Source organism: Hyperolius riggenbachi, chromosome 10 (genome assembly GCF_040937935.1).
Source record: "Hyperolius riggenbachi isolate aHypRig1 chromosome 10, aHypRig1.pri, whole genome shotgun sequence".
Taxonomy (NCBI): domain Eukaryota; kingdom Metazoa; phylum Chordata; class Amphibia; order Anura; family Hyperoliidae; genus Hyperolius; species Hyperolius riggenbachi.
The window spans coordinates 213,265,769-213,287,544 of NC_090655.1; the positions used below are offsets into that span (position 1 = coordinate 213,265,769).

The 21,776-nt window shown below is 45.6% G+C and overlaps 1 protein-coding gene across 1 annotated transcript in view; it reads left to right on the forward strand.

Annotated features, from left to right (window-relative positions):
- LOC137534413 (pulmonary surfactant-associated protein D-like) overlaps window positions 1-21,123 on the forward strand; it is a 55,930-nt gene extending 34,807 nt beyond the window's left edge. Inside the window, exon 4 of the mRNA XM_068255909.1 lies at window positions 20,664-21,123. Coding sequence (XP_068112010.1) covers window positions 20,664-21,049 — 386 coding nt within the window. The 3' untranslated portion in view covers window positions 21,050-21,123. The remainder of the gene's footprint in view (window positions 1-20,663) is intronic.
- The last annotated feature ends 653 nt before the right edge of the window (window positions 21,124-21,776 follow it).

The following is a 21,776-nucleotide window of genomic DNA, read 5'->3' on the forward strand; positions in this document are numbered from 1 at the left end:
CACCTGGCTACCTACCCACCCACCCGGCTACCTACCCACCCGGCTAAGGGCTACCTACCTACCCACCCATCAGGCTGCCTACCTACCTACCCACCCACCAGTCTACCTACCTACCCACCTGCTACCTACCTACCCCCCCACCCACCAGGCTACCTATCCACCCAACCACCCATGGGAGCTGCGCGCAGGATGGAGGCTGGGACAGGAGGTCTGCTGCTGCAGGTGAGTAAATGTTTTTTTTATTTATTTATATTAGCAGGTGTATGTTCTGGGCAGGTCTGCCACATGATTGCATGTATTTTCTGGGCAAATCTGCTACATGATTGGATGTATTTTCTGGGCATATCTGCCGACATGATTGCACATATTTTCTGGGCATATCTGCCGACATGATTGAATGTATTTTCTGGGCATATCTGCCGACATGATTGAATGCATTTTCTGGGCATATCTGCCAACATGATTGAATGTATTTTCTGGGCATATCTGCCGACATGATTGAATGTATTTTCTGGGCAAATCTGCTCACATTATGTGTATTTTCTTGAGAAAACCTGCACAATTATGTGAATTTTCTGGGGAAAGGGTCACCAAAACTTGGGCCCACTGTCTTTGCGTTGCACTTTTCAAGGGAACCTGAGGTGAGAATAATATTGAGGCTGCCATATTTCTCTCCTTTTAAGCAATACTAGTTGCCTGGCTGCCGTGCTGGTCCTCTGCCTATTATTCTTTCAACCATAGACCCTGAACAAGCATGCAGCAGGTCAGGTGTTTCTGACAATATTGTCAGAACTGAGAAGATTAGCTGCATGCTTGTTGCTGGTGTAATTCAGTTTATTACTGCAGCCAAAAAGATCAGCAGGGCCGCCAGGCAACTAGTATTGTTTAAAAGGAAATAAATATGGCAGCCTCCATATCACTCTCACCCTGGGTTCACTTTAAATTACAGTTAGCTCCGCCCTCATTCAGTCATTGCCACGCCCATTTTTCTATCCACACCCATTTTTTCCGCCGCAGGTTATAGCCACACCCATTTTTCTTTGCGCACCGCAGGTCATAGGGGCCCACAATTGCAATTTTGCACAGGGGCCTGTCACGGACGGTTGCGGGGCCGCAGACGCGTCCTAGAACCACCCGTGAAGAAAATGCGATCGCAATCGATTCTCTGCATCGATTACGATTCAGATCAATAGAATCTGGATTGGTTGTGTAGGGGCTACCTGTAGCAACCTGGAGTTTCCCTTTCTCCCAGCTGTCACGGAACAGCCGGGAGGAACGTAGGCGAATCTGGAAGATTCGCCATCGGTTTCTCCGATTTTTTGGTCAGATCTGCTAGTCCTGGTTTTTCTTTTTTTTAATAAAGACAGTCCTTTCCCTCCTTCCACCAAAAAGTGACCTGATTATACCACAGGGGTCCCACCCCTCATGTTTGGTATCAGACTGCTGGGTAAATCGAGACAGACCTGAAAATGTTAGTAAATCTGCCCTGACCTGTACTGTTCTGTGAGATAGAGCCCATATATGGTTAGATATGATTTCTGGTCCCCAGGACAAGGGGAGGACTCATCTCATATTCTAAGGGGGTGTGTGGCTCCCACCCTCACTCCCTCCTACTGGATCAGGGGCATAAGAATGGTAGAGGAGCCAAACTCAGTGTCCTCCACCCTGAAACATCATCTTGATCTCATCTGTGCCAGCTTGAGGATATGCTGGCATCCACCTGGTCTGAACTCTGAACTTGGATCTGAAACAAAGGATTTTACCAAGGACTTTATGATTCTTCCCACAAAAGGACATATTTCCATGAAACTAAGTATTTTTTCTCCCTTTCTGTTATTTTTCATACTGGCTATTACTGTTTCAATAATTGTTGATTTTAATAATTGTCTGTATATATTAATTATTTATATTGCCCGTGAATAAAAGACTTTACTAAAGTCATTCACTGTTCCGCTACCCTATTATTCAGCATACACAGGAACTGAACTCAGACTTCTGAAGAGACGCTACTATTTTTGTTATTAGCCGGACAGAATAGAGTGTGTTAACCGTTTTTATTTGCAGGTCGAGAAATAACCAGTTAGTGAGTTCCTCTGTCTCAGAAAACAGAGGTGGTGGCAGTTATACCCTGAAATAGTGTGTAAAGTTGTAATTACCGTACCTCACAGTCTCCTTTCTGGTCGGGCTGCTGCCAATGTTCCGTCGATTTCCATGCACTGAGTGCGACCACAGCTTGCATGATTGGTGTACTGAAGCCGATTGGAAGGCAATTTGTGGTCTGACCACTAGGGCTCCTGTGACAGGGCCCACTGCTGACTGTGTCCGCCACTGGTTCCAGGAATACATGTTTTCCCTGAAATGGTGTCCTCCTGTGTCCCCGTGTCTCCCCATGTGTACTCTTATGTCCCTCATGTCTCCCCATGTGTCCTCCTGTATCCCCCATGTGGCCTCATGTGTTCTCCTGTATCCCCCATGTGTCCTCCTGTGTTTCTCATGTTCCCCCATGTGTCGTACTGTGTCCCCTACTCTCTGTTCCCCTTCCCCCCACATGCTTCCGCTCCCTACCCCTTGTGTCTCCTGGCCCCCCGTGTGTGTAGCAGCAGTTTACCTACTCCATGCGCCCGTGAGGATTGCTGACCTCAATCTCATCTGCACTTCTCCCACTAGTGAGCAGCTTGTACTGATGACGCAATCAGTACAAGTCATTCACTAGAGGAAGCTGCACGGAGGAGACGGAGGTCTACAATTCCAGCGTGCCCCTTACATAGTTACATAGTTACATAGTTATTTTGGTTGAAAAAAGACATACGTCCATCGAGTTCAACCAGTATATACCTGGAGTAGGTAAGCTGCCACTACACACCGCTACACACATGGGGGGCCGGGAGGCACAAGGGAGAGGGAACAGAGGCACGCACAAGGGGGGAGCAAAAACACAGGCACTGCCTTTGTCGTATAAGACGTAGGGACTTTTTCTCTCCATTTTTGGGGGAGAAAAATTGTGTCTTATACTGCGGAAAATACGATAACTAGCTTCACTGCCTCCTACTCCTCCAGCCAGAAGTGGACAGATGGGGACAGGTCCAAAACATATGCCTAAATGTGCCCTGGGCCAACCCGCACCTGGGGTGTAACGATTGTGGAACCTTCTCCGTGATCAGCGCACAACGCGTGCGCTGACACAGAGGAAATCCTCCACAAGCGTATATTTGCAGGCACCCAGCAAAAGGTGCTACGCACCTGTAGAGGGAAATTCCTGTAGGCAGATGGCGCTGGGGAGTGCAGAGGAACCAATCCTCTGTACCTCCACAAGTGCCAGACAGGAATTGTACGAAGCGCAGAACGCAATCGCAAGAGAGGCGATTGCGAATGAGATTGAGCAAAGGGACAGGTTGTATGTGTGTGCGCCAATCCAGTCGCCACCCCGCGACCGCGCACACACAACAGCAGATATGAAATAGGAATGCGATCGCGAGAGGTGCGATCGCCAGACGTGACACAAGGCAGATCAGAATAGAATACGAGGGTAGCAAAGGCACAGCAAATAATACAATAAGGAGATACGGAAAATAACAAACGCTAGCTAACCGCGAACACCGCACTCATTCGCAACAGTGCACGCGGTTATGCGCGGTCTCCACGTGATAAGCACAATAGAGACAAGCACGTCTAACTAACCATCGACAGACAAACATGAAACAGAGGACGCGAGCGCTTGCTTAACGGTTACCTCACCGAGCCTCCAGCAAGCGTAGCAGACAAGACAGACACACGAAAACAGGGACAAGCGAGAGATAGGATCCACAGCACTAGCGAAAAGTGGCTAGCGTGATCCAGGTACTGAGTAGCAGAACAGAAGGATCCCCAGCGCTAGCAAAAAGTAGCTAGCGCGATCCCAGGAGACAGAACAGAAGAGATAGCTGGTAGCAACCGCTGCACCAGCTATACTCCAAGAACAGAGATCAGAACCATTTCCTGTCGACCACCTTTGGGACAGGATAATGGCAACAGGCAAGACAAGACAGAACAGGCAATACAGATAATACCACCTGACTGGGCTAGAAGGGGAGCCTAAAGCAACCCCCAGGAATTAACTATACTAGATAGCAATGGCTGACACTCCAGCAGTGTCCATCAGGAACAGACCATGGAAAGGAAATGACCAGCAAAGCCTTCTGGGAAACATAAAGCTCTTATAGTGCCAGTCATCAAAGAAGGCAGGTAGGGGATTTGCATAACGAATGTATGCAAATTCCCCAGCAAGAGAACAGACCAGAAACTTGCAATGGAAAGACAGGTCTCTGTTCCAGAGACCTGCAGCCCACAGACTAGAGGAATGGACAAACAGCTGTCTGCCTGTGCAGCCAGCTGAGCGGATCATCACAGTACCCTCCCCTCTAGGGATGGATTCCAGACATCCCTCAAAACTGGTATCATCACAAAACTCTAACTGAAGACTCATGAAGGTCGGGACAGCCCGACAAGGCCCAATTCCAGAGTCAGTCCATCCGAAACCGACCTCATCGGAAGCAGAAGCCACCGAAACATGCCCATCAGCACTACAAGTCTCAGCGTAACACCCATCAGGACTGTGGACACCAGAGAAGAAACCATCGACACCCTCCAGACAATACCCACCACCTTCCAAGGAGCGTCCAAGAATACCAAACCTGCCGCAATACCTGTTCGAAGTGTCCCTTACAACACCAAAGCCATTGCTGATCGTATTCAGGGTACCAAGCAAAACCTTTCCCGGAATCTCCCAGAACGCCTTGAAGCTCCGCAGAGATCCCAAGAAGCCAGGACGCTCACCAGGCTCACATGGAAAACCACCAAGAATCCCCATGGAACCTATGATCATTCCAGACTCAAAATTAGCAGGACACCCATCAAGATCAGGACTTTCAGGGACCACTTCTGGGCATGCAAGCAGGCAGGCTATATCAGAACATGCCTCCTCTGAGGAAGAATCTGAGTACACTGGTAACCGAGGCACACTTGGGCTTTCTGGGTCACAGAGCACATCGGGGTACACTAGTACAGGAGAAACCTCAGGACATGTCGGGGAACTGCCAACCTCAGAGTCCGACACGACAAGACCAAAACCAGTACCGGGCAGAAAATCATCACGAGTAAAGGTCACAGGTACTGGTCTTTCAAAAGAAGACTCGGACTCAAATTTAGAAGTTTCTGTAACTGTAATATCATCATTGACTACACATGAATGAAGCTCCACAAGAGCTGCAAAAGTAGTCAGCAAGGCAGCAATGCCTACTGAAGTGGGCAACACCTCAGAAGGACCTGGGGGGCAGGAGACATCTCCTACAAGTTCTGCACCCTTTGGGAGGAACTCGGAGACCTTCAGATCATCAAACAAGACCTCAGGAACATCATTTTTCAAGTTGTATAAAAAGAAGGATTCTGTACTATCCATGTTACAGGGCAAAACTGGAACTTTACTTTGAGAACAGGGCAGATGTCTCAGGGAAGGTTCCACCATAAACTGAGACTGAATTTCATCATCATGAGTGGAACGTACAGGAATATTCACTGGACCACACACTGACTCCCTAACTTTAATCTCGCTGCACCCAGAACTCTGCGTAGTAATCAAACTAGCTTGCAACTCCAAAACTGCAGAAAGACAGGTAAAAATAGCAGCAATACCTAGACGAGCCTCTAGGGGCAGGGCAGGAGATATTGTACAAGGCAATATTGACCCATCCAGAGTACTGGGTGGAGAGTCAATACTTTCTTCAGAATCAGACTCGCAAATGTCAATGCAAGTGGACATCATGCCTTCATTCATGGTACAGGGCAGGTTCAGAGAAAGCTTCTCTGGACAAGGCAAAGAAGCGTCAGCATCAGATTCGCAAAACCGAAGCGCTGTCTCACTCTTAGATTCAGCTAACAATGTCGAATCCGAGGAGTCAGAACGCAAAATTTGCGGATCCAAGATCGCTTTAGGTTGCGAAACTGACGCTTCCATATCGCAAACCTCCGCGATCTGCGGAGCAGACTGCAAGGCATCTAGGACAGAAACACTGGAGCAACTGTCATCAGGCAACAGGCCTGCACAGGTGCGAACAAAATAAGACATAGATTCATTTGCAAAAGAAGTGGCGACAACAACAGGAGAAACTTTATTAGACACATCAATAATTTTCTTAAAGTTGCATAACTTAGGAATTTTCCCCATGGCAGGCTCACAAACGGACGATCTTAGAGAACCTGAGGGAAAAAATCTGTCTTCCTTAGACACAGGACCACACAGACCTTTTGCAGCCATACGTGCGGTGGCGACATCAGACCGCACTGGTTCAACTTCCACACAAGCAACTGCTCTGAACGACTTGCACTCAGACTTCAAACACTCAGTTGCTTTGGGAAAGGGAATGCATTCAAAACTCACTTTCTTTAAATCCAGAGGATTGGAACAATCGTCCGCTGACAATGTGTTTTTAGCAGATTGAAGCGCATGTAGTTCATCCAAAATCATTCTCCACACGTCAAACAGCGGAGTCACAAAGTCAGAGATACATTCACCAGTCTTGATTAAAGTGCACGCAGACTCAATGCACGCATACAAAACTGCTTCGTTTTTAGAACGGTAATGATTGCAAAACGATCTCCAATCACATTCCAATTCATAGACCAGGAGCTCGATCTCCCATTTCTCAAACGGGGGCTCCCATGCACACTTAACAAAGGATGAACAATCATAGTGCGCACAGTCTACAGATGGAACTGGAGCAGGAACAGAACGGGAATCTTTTACCTCTTTATTGGGATCAATTAATTGGTGTGTGTGTAATTCATCCAAAATGATCTGCCACACATACATCACCAGATCCACAACACACTCGTCACATTCATCAGAATCAATCAAAAGGCACACAGAGTCAAGACAATCGTTCAGGACATCCGCGCTTTTTGCGATGTAAAAATCGCAAAAGGCTTTCCAATCCAAATCAAATTCCTCCACCAAGGCCCCGATTTCCCATGAGGCAAATGGCGGTTCGAACAACCCAGTATCCAAATAATCTCCATATGGGTGGGGATCAGGAACGAGTACAGATTTTTTAACTGCTTTAATATAGTGTGCGATCCTACCTATAGCAGGATCCACATAAGCTTTGGATTGGGGCAAAAAACCTGGAAACTGATCAGCAGATGCATTATAAACATCATTATCATGCTGCATGGTTTTGCCCATTTCAGACTTTTTTTTCAAAATCTTTATTATTGTTGACAGATATATAAATACATGAACAGTGCATCAAGAAAGAGTTGTTACATCAAATCATATAAACAAGTATACGGTAAGACATGTTCTTGCATCAATTGTTATACATACGGGGTGTCAACGAAGTTTTTTTGTTTTTTGAAACAATGAAAAGTAACCATAAACAAATTCCGAACTATGGGTCTCAGAGTTTGCAATAGACTATATTGTCAACATTAGTAAGATGGTACATTTGTTGGTCGACATATAGCCATCTGGGCCAATTAGTACTCTATTCATTTTCTAGTGCTTGTTTGATCTCATCTGAATATCTGTATACTGACCAAATCCTCCATATATCAGAGAATTTTTCTGATCTGCCTTGCATAGCAAAGACTGTGCTTTCTAAGTCATATGTGAGATCCATTTCTTTTACTACCTCTGCTAATGTAGGTATTTTCTTAGTACCCCAGGCTCTAACCAATATCACCTTTGCAGTGTTTAAGATATGTCTGACCACCGAGCCCTTGAAAGACTTCATGCTCCAGTCATTGCAGTATAGTAAGTAGAATTGGGGGGAGAAAGGAGTTTCCCTATTGGTCATTTCTTTAAGGATCTTTTCTATTTTGTGCCAGAAGGGCGTTATTAGTGGGCACGTCCAGAATATGTGTGTCATGGAGCCTTGATCTTGCTCACATCTCCAGCAGTGTGGGTTTCTATCTGGATATATTTTTGCTAATTTAAGTGGTGTATAATACCATCTTGTTAGTACTTTGTAGTTGATTTCTTGAATACGGGAAGCTATAGATGTTTTGTGTGCGTATATACACATGGATGTTTTTTGTTTTCTGCTAAAAGAAACACCTAGTTCGTTTTCCCAAATTGTAAAATATGGGACATTATCCATGTCTTGGTCTAATAATAAGGCATAAATTATAGATAGAGTCTTACGTAGAGGCTCGGTAGTCTGACATAGTTTCTCAAATTCAGTGCTTTCTCTGACAAGTGAAGGCTGTATGCCCATAGATTGTAGAAAGTGTCTGATCTGGGTGAGTCCCCACCAGTCTAGACCAGTGTTGTTATGCCTGCGTTTTAATTCCTCTAGTGGTATCCACTCTCTGTTATTACAGAAGTCTTTTGTTGTAGTTGGTCCGTTCAGCTTCCATTGTCTTAAATAACCATTTGTACATCCCGGGGCAAATTCTGGGTTATCCCACAGAGGTGTCAAAGGGGTAGGCCATGGGGACATATCAGGCATGTGGCGTATTTTAGACATCAACCTTAACGTGTTATGTACCAAATCAGAGATTGTCCATTCTCTCTTACTCTGTACAGATGACCAGGGCAGATGTGTCAACGGATGTTTTGTAAGTATTTGTTCGATCCCTACCCATTGCTTACTATTTCCATGTCTGTGCCAATCTATAAGTCTCGTTAGGACTGCAGCATAGTAATATTTTCTCACCTCTGGAACTGCTAATCCTCCTGTTTGTTTAGACCGGAATAAAATCTGACGTTTAATCCTAGGCGGTTTTCCTTTCCAGATATAGTGGTTAAACACCATCTGGGTTTTCTGTAAAAATGCGTTGGAGATCTGTATCGGGAGAGTCTGGAACAGGTAGAGGAGTCGCGGCATGACATTCATTTTTATGATTGATATACGTCCAAGCCAGGAAAACTGTGGCTTGTCCCACTTTCTAAGGTCTAATGATAGGGCGTCTAACATTTGGGGGTAATTGGCGGAAAAAATATCTTTAACATTTGGGGTAATTTTGACCCCCAGATATGTGATGAAACGATCGCCCCATTTAAACGGGAAATTTAACTTTAGTGATTTCTCTAGATCTGGTGAAAGTGTGACATTAAGGGCCTCGCATTTGTCCATATTAACTTTAAATAGGGAAAGTTCGCCAAATTTGCGGAACTCAGAGATCAGATTAGGGAGAGAGATGACTGGATTAGCTATATAAAATAGTAAATCATCGGCATAAGCCGCTATCTTGGTGTCTCGCTCTCCAATCGGGAGTCCCTGGATGTCTACGTTATCCCTAATATGGCATAAGAGGGGTTCCAAGGAAAGGGCAAACATTAATGGGGAGAACGGGCACCCTTGTCGTGTCCCATTAGTAATTGGGAAGGAATTTGATAAGGTGCCATTAACTTTAATGCGTGCAGAGGGTTTAGAGTATAATGCGTTTATGCAGCTTAGCATTCTATTTCCCAGGCCTATATGTTTCATTACCTCTGACATCCACATCCAGTCTACCCGGTCGAAGGCCTTCTCCGCATCAGTGGAAAGTAGCATGAGCGGAATTGCCCTCAACCGGGCAGACTGTATCACATTTAGTGTTTTAAGCGTGTTGTCTCTTCCCTCTCTTCCCGGTATGAATCCCACCTGGTCCCATTGCACTAAGTAACCCATATGTTCAGCAAGTCTGTTGGCCAGTATTTTTGAAAAAATCTTTAGGTCCAAGTTCAATAGAGAAATTGGCCTATAACTTGGGCACGATGTTGGGTCCTTACCTGATTTGTGGATAACTGAGATATGTGATTGTAAGTCCTGTGGGGGGATCGTTTCAGCACTGTCCGGGTCCGCTATGGAGTTAAAAGCTTTACACAGATGTGTGATTAGGGTAGATCTGAAGTGTTTATAATATTCTATAGGCAGACCATCCGGTCCCGGTGCCTTTCCTGATTTGATAGAGGATATAACTTGTGCTATTTCGTCTTCAGTAATTTCTTCCTCCATTATTTTTGCCATATCTTGTGTCAATGAGGGCATTTTAGATTCTATTAGGTATTGTTTCATCTTATTTTTGATATGTCTCTCTCTACCCCCTCCAGACTCCCCCAGCAGATTATAAAGATTATAGTAGAATTCCCTGAATGTGTGTGCAATGGACTCATTGCGAATGTGTTTTTTCGATTTAGCATCTATGATCTGTGGGACATAGTTTCTTTGTTGTTGAATTCTGAGTGCTCGGGCCAGGAGTTTCCCCGGTTTATTTCCGTTCAAATAGAACGCATTCTGGCATCTATGTGCTGTTCTCAGTGTTTTTGCTCTCATGATTCTTTTAACTGCTTCTCTAGCCTCTGTCAGTTGCGTTAGGTCTTGTGGCCTTAGCGATCTTTTATGTCTTTGCTCAAGGGTCTGTATCACATTGGTCAGGTCAAGTAGTTCTTTTTCACGCTGTTTTTTAAGCTTTGAGCCCAGTTGGATCAGGTACCCCCTTATAACACACTTATGTGCTTCCCAGACCGTTGAGCAAGGCACTTCATCGGTGGCAGTGAGCTGAAAATAAGTTTGTAGTTCTTTCTCGATTGAATCAGCCGTTTCCCTATCTGCAAGCATAGAGGTGTTGAATCTCCAGTCAAATGGTTTCCCCCTGCCATGTCCACCACATAGCTCAATAGATACCGGGGCATGATCAGAATATGATATCACACCAATGTCTGCCTTTAATGTGTCAGACATTAAATTGTGAGATACTAGAATATAATCAATTCTCGTGTATATTGTATGAAGTGAGGAGTAAAAGGTGTAGTCCCTCGACTGGGGATTCAACATTCTCCACGTGTCCACAAGTTGTCTGTCCTGTAATGCCCTCCTGATTCTATTAATTTTATGGAATGAGATGGAGGATTTCCCATGGGAAGTATCTAAACTTGGGTTTAGTGCAATGTTGAGATCACCGCCTATGATCACACTCCCTTCTCTGAAGGAGTCCAGGGCTTCTAGGAATTTTAATATAAAGGGCACTTGATTTAAGTTGGGGGCATAAACCGAGCAGATTGTATGTTTATGTTCATTGATTGTCCCTTTTAGCAATATGTATCTACCCTGGTCATCTGTCAAAGTCTCCACATTAGTAATTGGCAAGCGTTTATCTAATATAATTGCTACACCCTTAGATTTAGAAAGTGGGGAGTTGCTAGTGTGTACTGTTTGGTAGTGCTTGTTTGTAATCCGTGGGGTAAGATCTCCTTTAAAGTGCGTCTCTTGAACCAGTATAATGTTGGCTTTCTGGATCCACATGTCGTGTAGCAATGCTGTACGTTTTTCTGGTATGTTTAGCCCTTTGGCGTTAATCGACACTATTTTTAATTGTGTCATGTTGGTATGTATCGTCTAATTTTTGATGTGTGAACTCTAGTAGACCCAAAAACTATAACCAAACTAAAAACAATAAACTTCCATGATAACATAAAACAAGTTTTCATCACTTTGTGATTAATAGCCTTAACGGCTGCCCTATTTGGGAGAGAAGAAGTCATGACCGTCTCTGTCATGAGAACAGCTCCTCACTCACAATTATCTAAATGTAATTTACATGTTCCTGAAATAGGAACATATTTTGTGAAAATCAGCTTAAGTGTAAATTTGTCCACTTCTGTGTTCTGTGCGACTTTTAATCTTATATCTAATTGCTATACTATATGTCTTGGTATACTTGGCCAGAGTAGGAGGTGGTGCCCCCCGCGATCTCTAAGTGAGCCTGTTTTATCTTTTGGGGTATGAGCGTGGGGCTGTATCTATAGGGTGTCCTGTCATAGTCTGCGTTGTCTAGAGTGCGCTTTATCGAGGGGAGAAAAGATATATATTGGTGTGCTGGGGAGTTGATATCAAGTCCACTGATTAGTGTAATGGAAGCTTTCAGTGTTTACTAATGGTTTAGGCACATATATGTATGTCTTCTTCTGTTTTTACGCTATTGAGCTACATTTGACCTATCCTACAACTTTGATGCTATTAACCCCTTGCGTTATGTTGTAATAATCGGTGCCCCTCATGTATCCATATGTGTTCTTATATAGCTTCCTGTTCTTTTAAGGGGGGTCATTATCAAGTTATCTTATCAGCTTAAACTAGTGTAGATGTTATATATATCTTTAAGCATCGGGCTAATTGCAGTAGTAGAATCTAGATATACATATCATTTCAAGCTTATCATGTAAACTACAACCCTCACATCACATGTTTAGGCACATTCACATTGTATTCTTATACGGATATGCAATTTAAAAAAAATAGCAGAACATATTTCTACGACCCTCTATTTAACTGAGGTATTTCAGCAGGGAAGTGCAAAAGTAAAGGCGTCCCCTAGCGGGGTTAGTTCACCAACACAATATATCTTCTGCAACCTATGGGAGTTTGAGTGTGTGACCGGTATATGCCGTCCGAGGTCTGTTCAGGGTACCATGTGCTCTTGACTCATGTATTAGGAAAATATATCCTAATGTAGTGCAGCGACATGAGTCCTCTATGCGGAAGCTTCTCCTTTGTGTGCTCCATATGAATAAAGCACCTCCTCTTGGTAGCGTTTATGTCTCTTCATTAATGATAGTGAACCGTTTCCAACTAACCCCCTCCCCACCTATTCTACGTTCCCCCTTCCAAAACCGACTAGCTTATGGTCCTGAAAGAATAGTTATGTCCTATTTTCTACCCGCTATTTTCCGTGTTTATACAGATGGTGCGTCACAAATCTCCGTAAGTAAGTTGGGAAAAAGGGAAAGTACAGCTCACGGGGTAACCCCCCCCACCCCCGCCCGCGTGTACCCCAAGACACATAAAGATGATCCCCACTTATCTGGTGTAGAAGCTCAGGGAGCGAGTCGTCATCTACATTCAGCCAACTGGGTTGTTCCGTTGTTTCTGACGACGGAGTCGTTGTGGTAGGCCTGTGAAGATCTGCTCCGGGTTCCATTCCGGCACTTCAACCACTAACAGGTCCAGGGATTTGAATAGTTCCGGCAAGTCTGCTGGTGTGCGCAGGGTGTATGACTTATCATTTCTTGTGATCTGTACTTGAAATGGGAATCCCCACCTGTAGCTTGCGCCTTGTTCTTGAAGCGATTTTAGCAGTGGTTGGAGGGCTCTACGTTGTGCTAGCGTGCTGGGTGCCAAATCCTGAAAAAAGGTGAGCTGCGCTCCTTCATGCGATATTTCGACCCTCTGTCTGACCGCTTGCATGATGTTTTCTTTAAGAGCAAAATAATGGATCCTGCATATCACGTCGCGTGGCGGTTCGTTATCTGCTGGCATGGGGCGTAGTGCTCGGTGGATCCTGTCGACTTCAATATCCGTGTCATCTGGATTTCTCAGTAGGCCATTAAAGATAGTTGTAATCGTAGGTAGCAGTTGTTTGGTAGATACGGATTCGGGTAAACCTCTAATCCGTATGTTGTTCCTACGGCTGCGATTCTGTAGGTCCTCCATGCCATTTCTGAGGGTAGTGTTCAGTGTTAGTTGTTTCTGATGGTCCGCTTTTAGCTTCGCCAGCTCGGTTTGCATATTTTCAATGGTAGCCTCTACTCTGGAGATGCGGTCGGAGTTTTCTGTGACTACCGCACTTAGCGCCTGTAGGTCTGCTCTCGTGGTAGTGGTGATTTTATCTGCTAGCTCCGCCAGGTCATTCTTATTCGGAAGGCTATGGAGAAAGTCCCATATTTCGTTGAGGGAGCGGGTAGTCGCTTCACTGCTATCTTCCTTAGACTTGGCGCCTCGTGGTGTCGCGGCCTCCGCCATCTTAAGCTGTTCCGTCGCTGATCTGGTGCACAGGAACTTTGTGACAGTTTGCTGGGTCGAGTTCCCCTTCTTCTGCGGTTTAGAGGTGGTATGTTTCTTCTTGGGGTCTCCGGGCATACTTTTGTGATAGAAGTGGAAAAAGAAAAGCTGTTTTTAAGGCTGATTACGGTGCTTTGAGTGAGGAGCTCTGTTCACACGCGTCCTTACACCGCCATGGCAAGCTCCGCCCCCCGCCCATTTCAGACTTGACAGAAATAACCTCTCTATCTGTGGTTGCCATGGGCAACGGATCTTTCCGCTGGGAAGCCTTCCTAGATCTTTTACGTTTAGACTTAGAGGCTTTGGATGGATGCTTTATGGATGAAAGAGTAGATGGAACAGCTGATTGAGCTGCTGACAACAACTCATTAAGGGGGTATGGTAATTGAGGTAATCTCAGCCAATTGTGAATTAAAAAGGCCAAGAATTCCAGGGGTCTTTGACTCAGGGTGGTATGATCTAACACATCATAACCCCACATTGACATTTCGCCCCCCAACAGAATGTAGACTATTTGAGGGGCCCAGGTAGACACTGGGGTGCATTGGAATTCAGGGTTCGCTAACAGTTTCGTACACTCAGACAAAAATTTGTCTGCTGATTCAGGTTCAAGTTTTTTAAATCTCTTAAAGGTACAAGAGCCATATTCGACAAAATCGTACAAATCGGAAATTCCGTCTACACTGGGGTTTTGGGTTTGGCTGGTCATTCTGTAACGATTGTGGAACTTTCTCCGTGATCAGCACACAACGCGTGCACTGACACAGCGGAAATCCTCCACAAGCGTATATTTGCAGGCACCCAGCAAAAGGTGCTACGCACCTGTAGAGGGAAATTCCTGTAGGCAGATGGCGCTGGGGAGTGCAGAGGAACCAATCCTCTGTACCTCCACAAGTGCCAGACAGGAATTGTACGAAGCGCAGAACGCAATCGCAAGAGAGGCGATTGCGAATGAGATTGAGCAAAGGGACAGGTTGTATGTGTGTGCGCCAATCCAGTTGCCACCCCGCGACCGCGCACACACAACAGCAGATATGAAATAGGAATGCGATCGCGAGAGGTGCGATCGCCAGACGTGACACAAGGCAGATCAGAATAGAATACGAGGGTAGCAAAGGCACAGCAAATAATACAATAAGGAGATATGGAAAATAACAAACGCTAGCTAACCGCGAACACCGCACTCATTCGCAACAGTGCACGCGGTTATGCGCGGTCTCCACGTGATAAGCACAATAGAGACAAGCACGCCTAACTAACCATCGACAGACAAGCATGAAACAGAGGACGCGAGCGCTTGCTTAACGGTTACCTCACCGAGCCTCCAGCAAGCGTAGCAGACAAGACAGACACACGAAAACAGGGACAAGCGAGAGATAGGATCCACAGCACTAGCGAAAAGTGGCTAGCGTGATCCAGGTACTGAGTAGCAGAACAGAAGGATCCCCAGCGCTAGCAAAAAGTAGCTAGCGCGATCCCAGGAGACAGAACAGAAGAGATAGCTGGTAGCAACCGCTGCACCAGCTATACTCCAAGAACAGAGATCAGAACCATTTCCTGTCGACCACCTTTGGGACAGGATAATGGCAACAGGCAAGACAAGACAGAACAGGCAATACAGATAATACCACCTGACTGGGCTAGAAGGGGAGCCTAAAGCAACTCCCAGGAATTAACTATACTAGATAGCAATGGCTGACACTCCAGCAGTGTCCATCAGGAACAGACCATGGAAAGGAAATGACCAGCAAAGCCTTCTGGGAAACATAAAGCTCTTATAGTGCCAGTCATCAAAGAAGGCAGGTAGGGGATTTGCATAACGAATGTATGCAAATTCCCCAGCAAGAGAACAGACCAGAAACTTGCAATGGAAAGACAGGTCTCTGTTCCAGAGACCTGCAGCCCACAGACTAGAGGAATGGACAAACAGCTGTCTGCCTGTGCAGCCACCTGAGCGGATCATCACATGGGGCAGTCAGGTTTCACAATTGGATTCATTCTATCTAAATTCATTCTATCTAATTTGTATGGCCACCAATTTATCCCTTCCTGCCGCTAAGTCTGAGTAAAGATCCACAATAGAAGTTTCCAAGTCTTCTATATCTAGGTCAGGAACCTCTGCCCGCCACCTAGTGATACACTTGTCCATTCTACCAGATCTGTCCCTCAGTAGGCAGCCATAAGTGGCAGAGAGAGGCTTGTCTACCTTGGCCATAATGTACAGTAATTCCAAGTCATCTGAGCCAAGTTAAAATGTTTTTTCCCCAAACTGTAGAAGAATATTAAATTATCAAGTTGAAAGGCTGCTTTAAGGCAATTAAACTGCCAGAGACTCCCCTGCAATGTAAGGTGTTTAATACCATGTTTTGCCCATAGGTAAAGAATGGACAAAAAATGTTTCAGGTGTGGGTTTGCCCCACAGCTGAGTATAGGGAGTCAACTGATCTGGGGGCTTGGCTAGGCTGGTGGCCGCTGCCCACACCTTCATTGTGGCCACTAACGCCGTAGTTAGGGGGTAAGTGCACTTAGGGCCTCAGAACGGAAGGCATGTGAGTACTGCCGCTACTGCAGGATTCTGAGGGGACTGACCAAACCACCAGCAGACGGTTATGCACATAGAAGCTACATAGTTAAGGTTGACAATGGGTAAGGCCAGGCCTACCTTGTCAACCCTGAGTTGTGACGTTTCCAAGGAGATCCTGTGTAGTTTACTTGCCCATATAAATTTAACAATGATTATGTTGATAGCTTTAAAATAACATTTGGGTTTCCAGCAGGGGGAGTTGTGGAAAACGTAGTTGAACTTGGGGAGGAATACAATTTTTACAAGGTTTGTTCTGCCTATGATGGGCAAAGACAGAGAGTTCCACACTTTGCATTTTGTCTCAAACTGCTTGAGCATGGGTTCAAAGTTAAAGGACTTACGAGGCCAAATGCTAAAACAAGTTAAATACCTGCATCCTATTTTAAGGCACGGAGGACGCCGGCAGCTCTAGGGCCAACCCCCCGATCCACGCTACAGGAAACAGCCTGTTGCGTGAATCGGGGGTTTGGCCTTAGAGCTGCGCAGGCGCACTCGCGGCTATGTGGACTGCGCAGCCGCGGCCAGCTCATGCGGCCATCTTACGGCAGGCAGGAGAGCCCGACCCGGGCCGTGCGGTTGTGAGCCGGCCCGGGGGGCTATTGAGAGGCGGGGACCCGGCGGAACGGCACGGAGGGCGCCGACGGCGTCCTCCGTGCCTTAAAATAAGATGCAGGTATTTAACTTGTTTTAGCATTTGGCCTTGTAAGTCCTTCAAGACGAAGGGAGTCTTTATAGTCAGAGGGGATATGTAAACACAAATATTTGAATTGCTGTACCCGTAGCAGCAGAACATCCGGCCTGTCAGACTCCGGGACATTATTTTTATATAGTTTGGTTGAAAAAAGACATTCATCCATCATGTCCAACCATAAATAAAAAAATAAAATGATCCAGGGGAAGGCAAAAAAGCCTTACAGGGCCTGGGCCAATTAGCCTTAAAAGGGAAAAATTCTTTCACGACTCCAGGTGGCAATCAGATAAATCCCTGGATCAACTCTTCCGGGTATTACCTAAAAATTATAGCCATGGATGCCCTTCAATGCAAGGAAAGCATCCAAGCCCTCTTTAAATGCAGATATAGAGTTTGCCATAACTACTTCCTGAGGTAAGATGTTCCAGATTTTAACCACTCTGACTGTGAAGGACCCCTTTCTAAATAGATGGCAAAAACTTTTTTCCTCCACATGCAAATCATGTCTTTTTGTCCGCCGTACAACCCTGGGGACAAACAGCTGATCTTCCAAGCTTTTGTATTGTCCTCTGATGTATTTATACATGTTAGGTCAGTCAGGTCACCTCTCAGTTGCCTTTTTCCAAGCTAAATAAGCCCAGTTGGTCCAACCTTTCTTGGTAAGTGAGATCTTCATAGTTACATAGTTATTTTGGTTGAAAAAAGACATACGTCCATCGAGTTCAACCAGAGAACAAAGTACAACACCAGCCTGCTCCCTCACATATCCCTGTTGATCCAGAGGAAGGCGAAAAAACCCTTACAAGGCATGGTCCAATTAGCCCCAAAAGGGAAAAGTTCCTTCCCGACTCCAGATGGCAATCAGATAAAATCCCTGGATCAACATCATTAGGCATTACCTAGTAATTGTAGCCATGGATGTCTTTCAACGCAAGGGAAGCATCTAAGCCCCCTTTAAATGCAGGTATAGAGTTTGCCATAACGACTTCCTGTGGCAATACATTCCACATCTTATTCACTCTTACTGTAATTTCCTAAATAAATGGCTAAAACGTTTTTCCTCCATGCGCAGATCATGTCCTCTAGTCCTTTGAGAAGGCCTAGGGACAAAAAGCTCATCCGCCAAGCTATTATATTGCCCTCTGATGTATTTATACATGTTAATTAGATCTCCTCTAAGGCTTCTTTTCTCTACACTAAATAAACCCAGTTTATCTAACCTTTCTTGGTAAGCGAGACCTTCCATCCCACGTATCAATTTTGTTGCTCGTCTCTGCACCTGCTCTAAAACTGCAATATCTTTTTTGTAATGTGGTGCCCAGAACTGAATTCCATATTCCAGATGTGGCCTTACTAGAGAGTTAAACAGGGGCAATATTATGCTAGCATCTAGAGTTTTTATTTCCCTTTTAATGCATCCCAAAATTTTGTTAGCTTTTAGCTGCAGCGGCTCCCTTTGATTAATTTAGTTGCCCATCTTTGTACCTATTCCAGAAGGTCAATGTCCTCCTATAGTGTAGTGTCCAAAACTAACTGTATTCCATACTCCAGATGTGGCCTGACACAGGGGGAGTAGTATACTAGCATCTCAAGATATTATTTCCCTTTTTATGCATCCCAAAAAGGGATGGCAAGGAGGAGGGGATTCGTGTTAAGCAGAGAACAGGGGGGTTAGGGTTAAGCAAAGAAAGGGGGAGGTTAGTGTTAGGCAGAGCAGAGGAAAGGTTAGTAATGGGTAGAGGAGAGGGGAGGTTAGTATTAGGCAAAGGAGAATGAAGGTTAGTGTTGCACAGAGGAGAGGGAAGTTTAGTGTTAGGCAGAGCAGAGGGGAAGGTTAGTGTTAGGCACAGGAGAGGGAAGGTTATTGTTAGGCACAGGAGAGGGGAGGTTAGTGTTAGGCACAGGAGAGGGAAGGTTAGTGTTAGGCACAGGAGAGGGAAGGTGTTGGTCAGAAAGGATGGAAAGTTGGCGTAAGGCAGAGGACAGGTGAAGGTCATAAATTCTGACAAAGACACAATATTCATCACCACACTGCCTCTCTATTTATGCTGTATACCTGCCTTCCATCTTTAGTGTGTGATTATTCCCTTCATCTATCCTACTAATCACTGCTTGCATCCCCAGACCCTGCTCACCTAGCAGGGGCAGTTCTTCTATTAATGTGAAACATGCTTCAGGGCAGCAACAATTAGAGGGTGGCAAGAGGCGGCTCCCTTTCCCAAATGCCCCTCTCCTCACACTCCCTGTCTCCCCCTCCCTAGATGCGTGGCGCCGCTGCTCTCAGCATTCCAGTGATGGGACCTTCATCCGCCCATCCAGGGTCCTGTATCCATGGTTACAGCGGTGCCTCATGTGACCTGTTACTATCTGCCGGGTCATATAAGGCGCCGCTGTAGTCAAAGAAGAAGCAGGACTTCACGAGTGGCTGGTATCCCATCAGTAATACTCTGCTGAGAGCAGGTGCAGGAACTGGCCCTGTCACTTAGCCTACCATCTTGACTGTGTGATTATCCCCCTATCAAGCCTACTAAATCACAGTTCATACCCCCAACCTGCTTGTCTGGTCTACACTTCCACACAGGGCTGGGCCGAGGCAGAGGCGAGAGAGGCTCCAGCCTCAGGGCGCAGTGTAGGAGGGGGCGCTCAACTCACTCAGCTATTATTCCCCTATTGTGTTTGAAATAAAGAGAAATAAGAAAAGGGGATACATGATAGTGACTGCAAGCCAGATAACTATAGATTAAGGTGTTGGGGGGGTTGGGTGAGCTGGGGCGCCTCTTACTCTAATAGCAGGGCAGTTTCTAGGCTAAATTGCACCCAGGACGAGGGTGTAAAAATTGCGCCCCCTTCCTCTTCACCCCCATGGACTCACGAAACCCTTACTCTTTAGGGACAGTTACACAACCACAGGTCACAATTAGATCTGCCTAATTACTAGTGAACAGCCGCTCATTCAGGAGAATGCAGGGACCAGGAAAACACGCAGGCAAAGAGAGCCCGGGAAAGCCAACTCCTCCATGGGCGCTGCGCACCGACAGTCTGCAGTACCGCTACAGGACATCAGGTGTCATCACGCAGTGGTGACATAATAATGAATTGACGTCAGATGCAGGCAGCCCAGGAGGAGTCAAGGAATGTGATCACGCTGGTAATCTTCTTTCTTCTTTCATTTGGCTGAACCATGCGTCACCAGCTCCCTAGTGGTTATCTCCTTCTGCCTGCATCCCCCTTCTTCTACTTGGTGGTCTGTGCCCAGGGCGGTTGCCCTGATCGCACTGCCCAAGAAACGGCCCTGTCTAATAGCAATCAGTGTGTGATGGCTGGGGTGATAGGGATGGTGTCTCAGCCTTGGGTGCTGGAGGACCTTGTCCTGACTCTGCTTCCACAAATCTGTGCCTCGCCCTCATCTATTCTATGAATCATTATTTATTCCCTGTCCTCGCTAATTTCACCTACTAATTTACTATCCAAGTTTGTGTTGTCTGTTTCTATCTATCTCCACTGCCTGACCTGTTCCATACTGACAGACATTTCATTTTGGAATTTACAAATTAATAATTTTTTGCTTTATCCTCTTAACTATCTATTTCAGTTTTGCAGTATTGTGAAGGAACGGCTCAAAGTGGAGATAAAACCTATGTTTCAGCTGGTGTTCAAGCCTCCTTTAATGATGCCCAGATTGCTTGTAAAAAGCTTGGAGGCGAACTGGCCACACCACGGAATGCCGCAGAGAACGTAGCTGTGAATTCTGTCGTCAAGTACTTCAAAACCAGTGCCTATCTGGGAATAACTGACCAGAAGAAAGACAGAGTTTTTAGATACCCAGATGGTAAACCGATCACCTACAAAAACTGGAGTTCTACTGAACCCAATAACTATGGTGGGAAAGGTGAATACTGTGTGGAAATGTATGTAGATGGTGCATGGAACGATATAGTTTGTGATCTAAAACGTCTGGCTGTTTGTGAAATAATTTAGGATGAATAACGCAGTTCTTTAAAGGAAACCTAAAGCAAAAAAACAAAAACAAAAACACAGTTTAACTACTTACCTTGGACTTCTACCCCCCTCCCCCCAACAGCCGTCCTTTGCCTGCTCCGTCACTCCGCGATGCTCCTGTCACGCCTCTTTCAACTAGTGTGTGGCTCTGGTTCCCATGCTTCCTTACCGCGCTCTTGTGGACGGGAGCACTCTGCAAATGCAATGTACAGAAAATCACTACTGTGCATGCGCATAATGCTCCCAGCGATGAGAGCGCTATTGGGGACGTGTACGGCCAGGGCTATGCATGCACAGTTACCGTCCTAGTAGTGGTAGTAGTAGAGCACTTTCTCAAAGATTTCAGTGATGTGCCTTGGTTGAACCAAATGGACACTGGCTCACTTGTAGATTTGTAGAGATGAAACCGGCACCATCAGCGTAATTATAAGCTCTTTTATTGGCACAAGACAGCTATCATAACGACGTTTCAGGGCAGCCGCCCCTTTATCAAGCTAAGCTGCTCGCCATCAAGTTTACAAATGACATACACACTCTTTATATACCCAACATGGCAGACTTGCAACCAATTACAAACAACACCTAACGTCAGCCAATCCTGCAGTCCGTCCTCAGAGCGGACCTAATGGGAAACTATACTGGTTACATTTCATAGGAACGTTTAAATGTAAATCCTCCCCTTACTCCCACACTTACCTATTGCTGA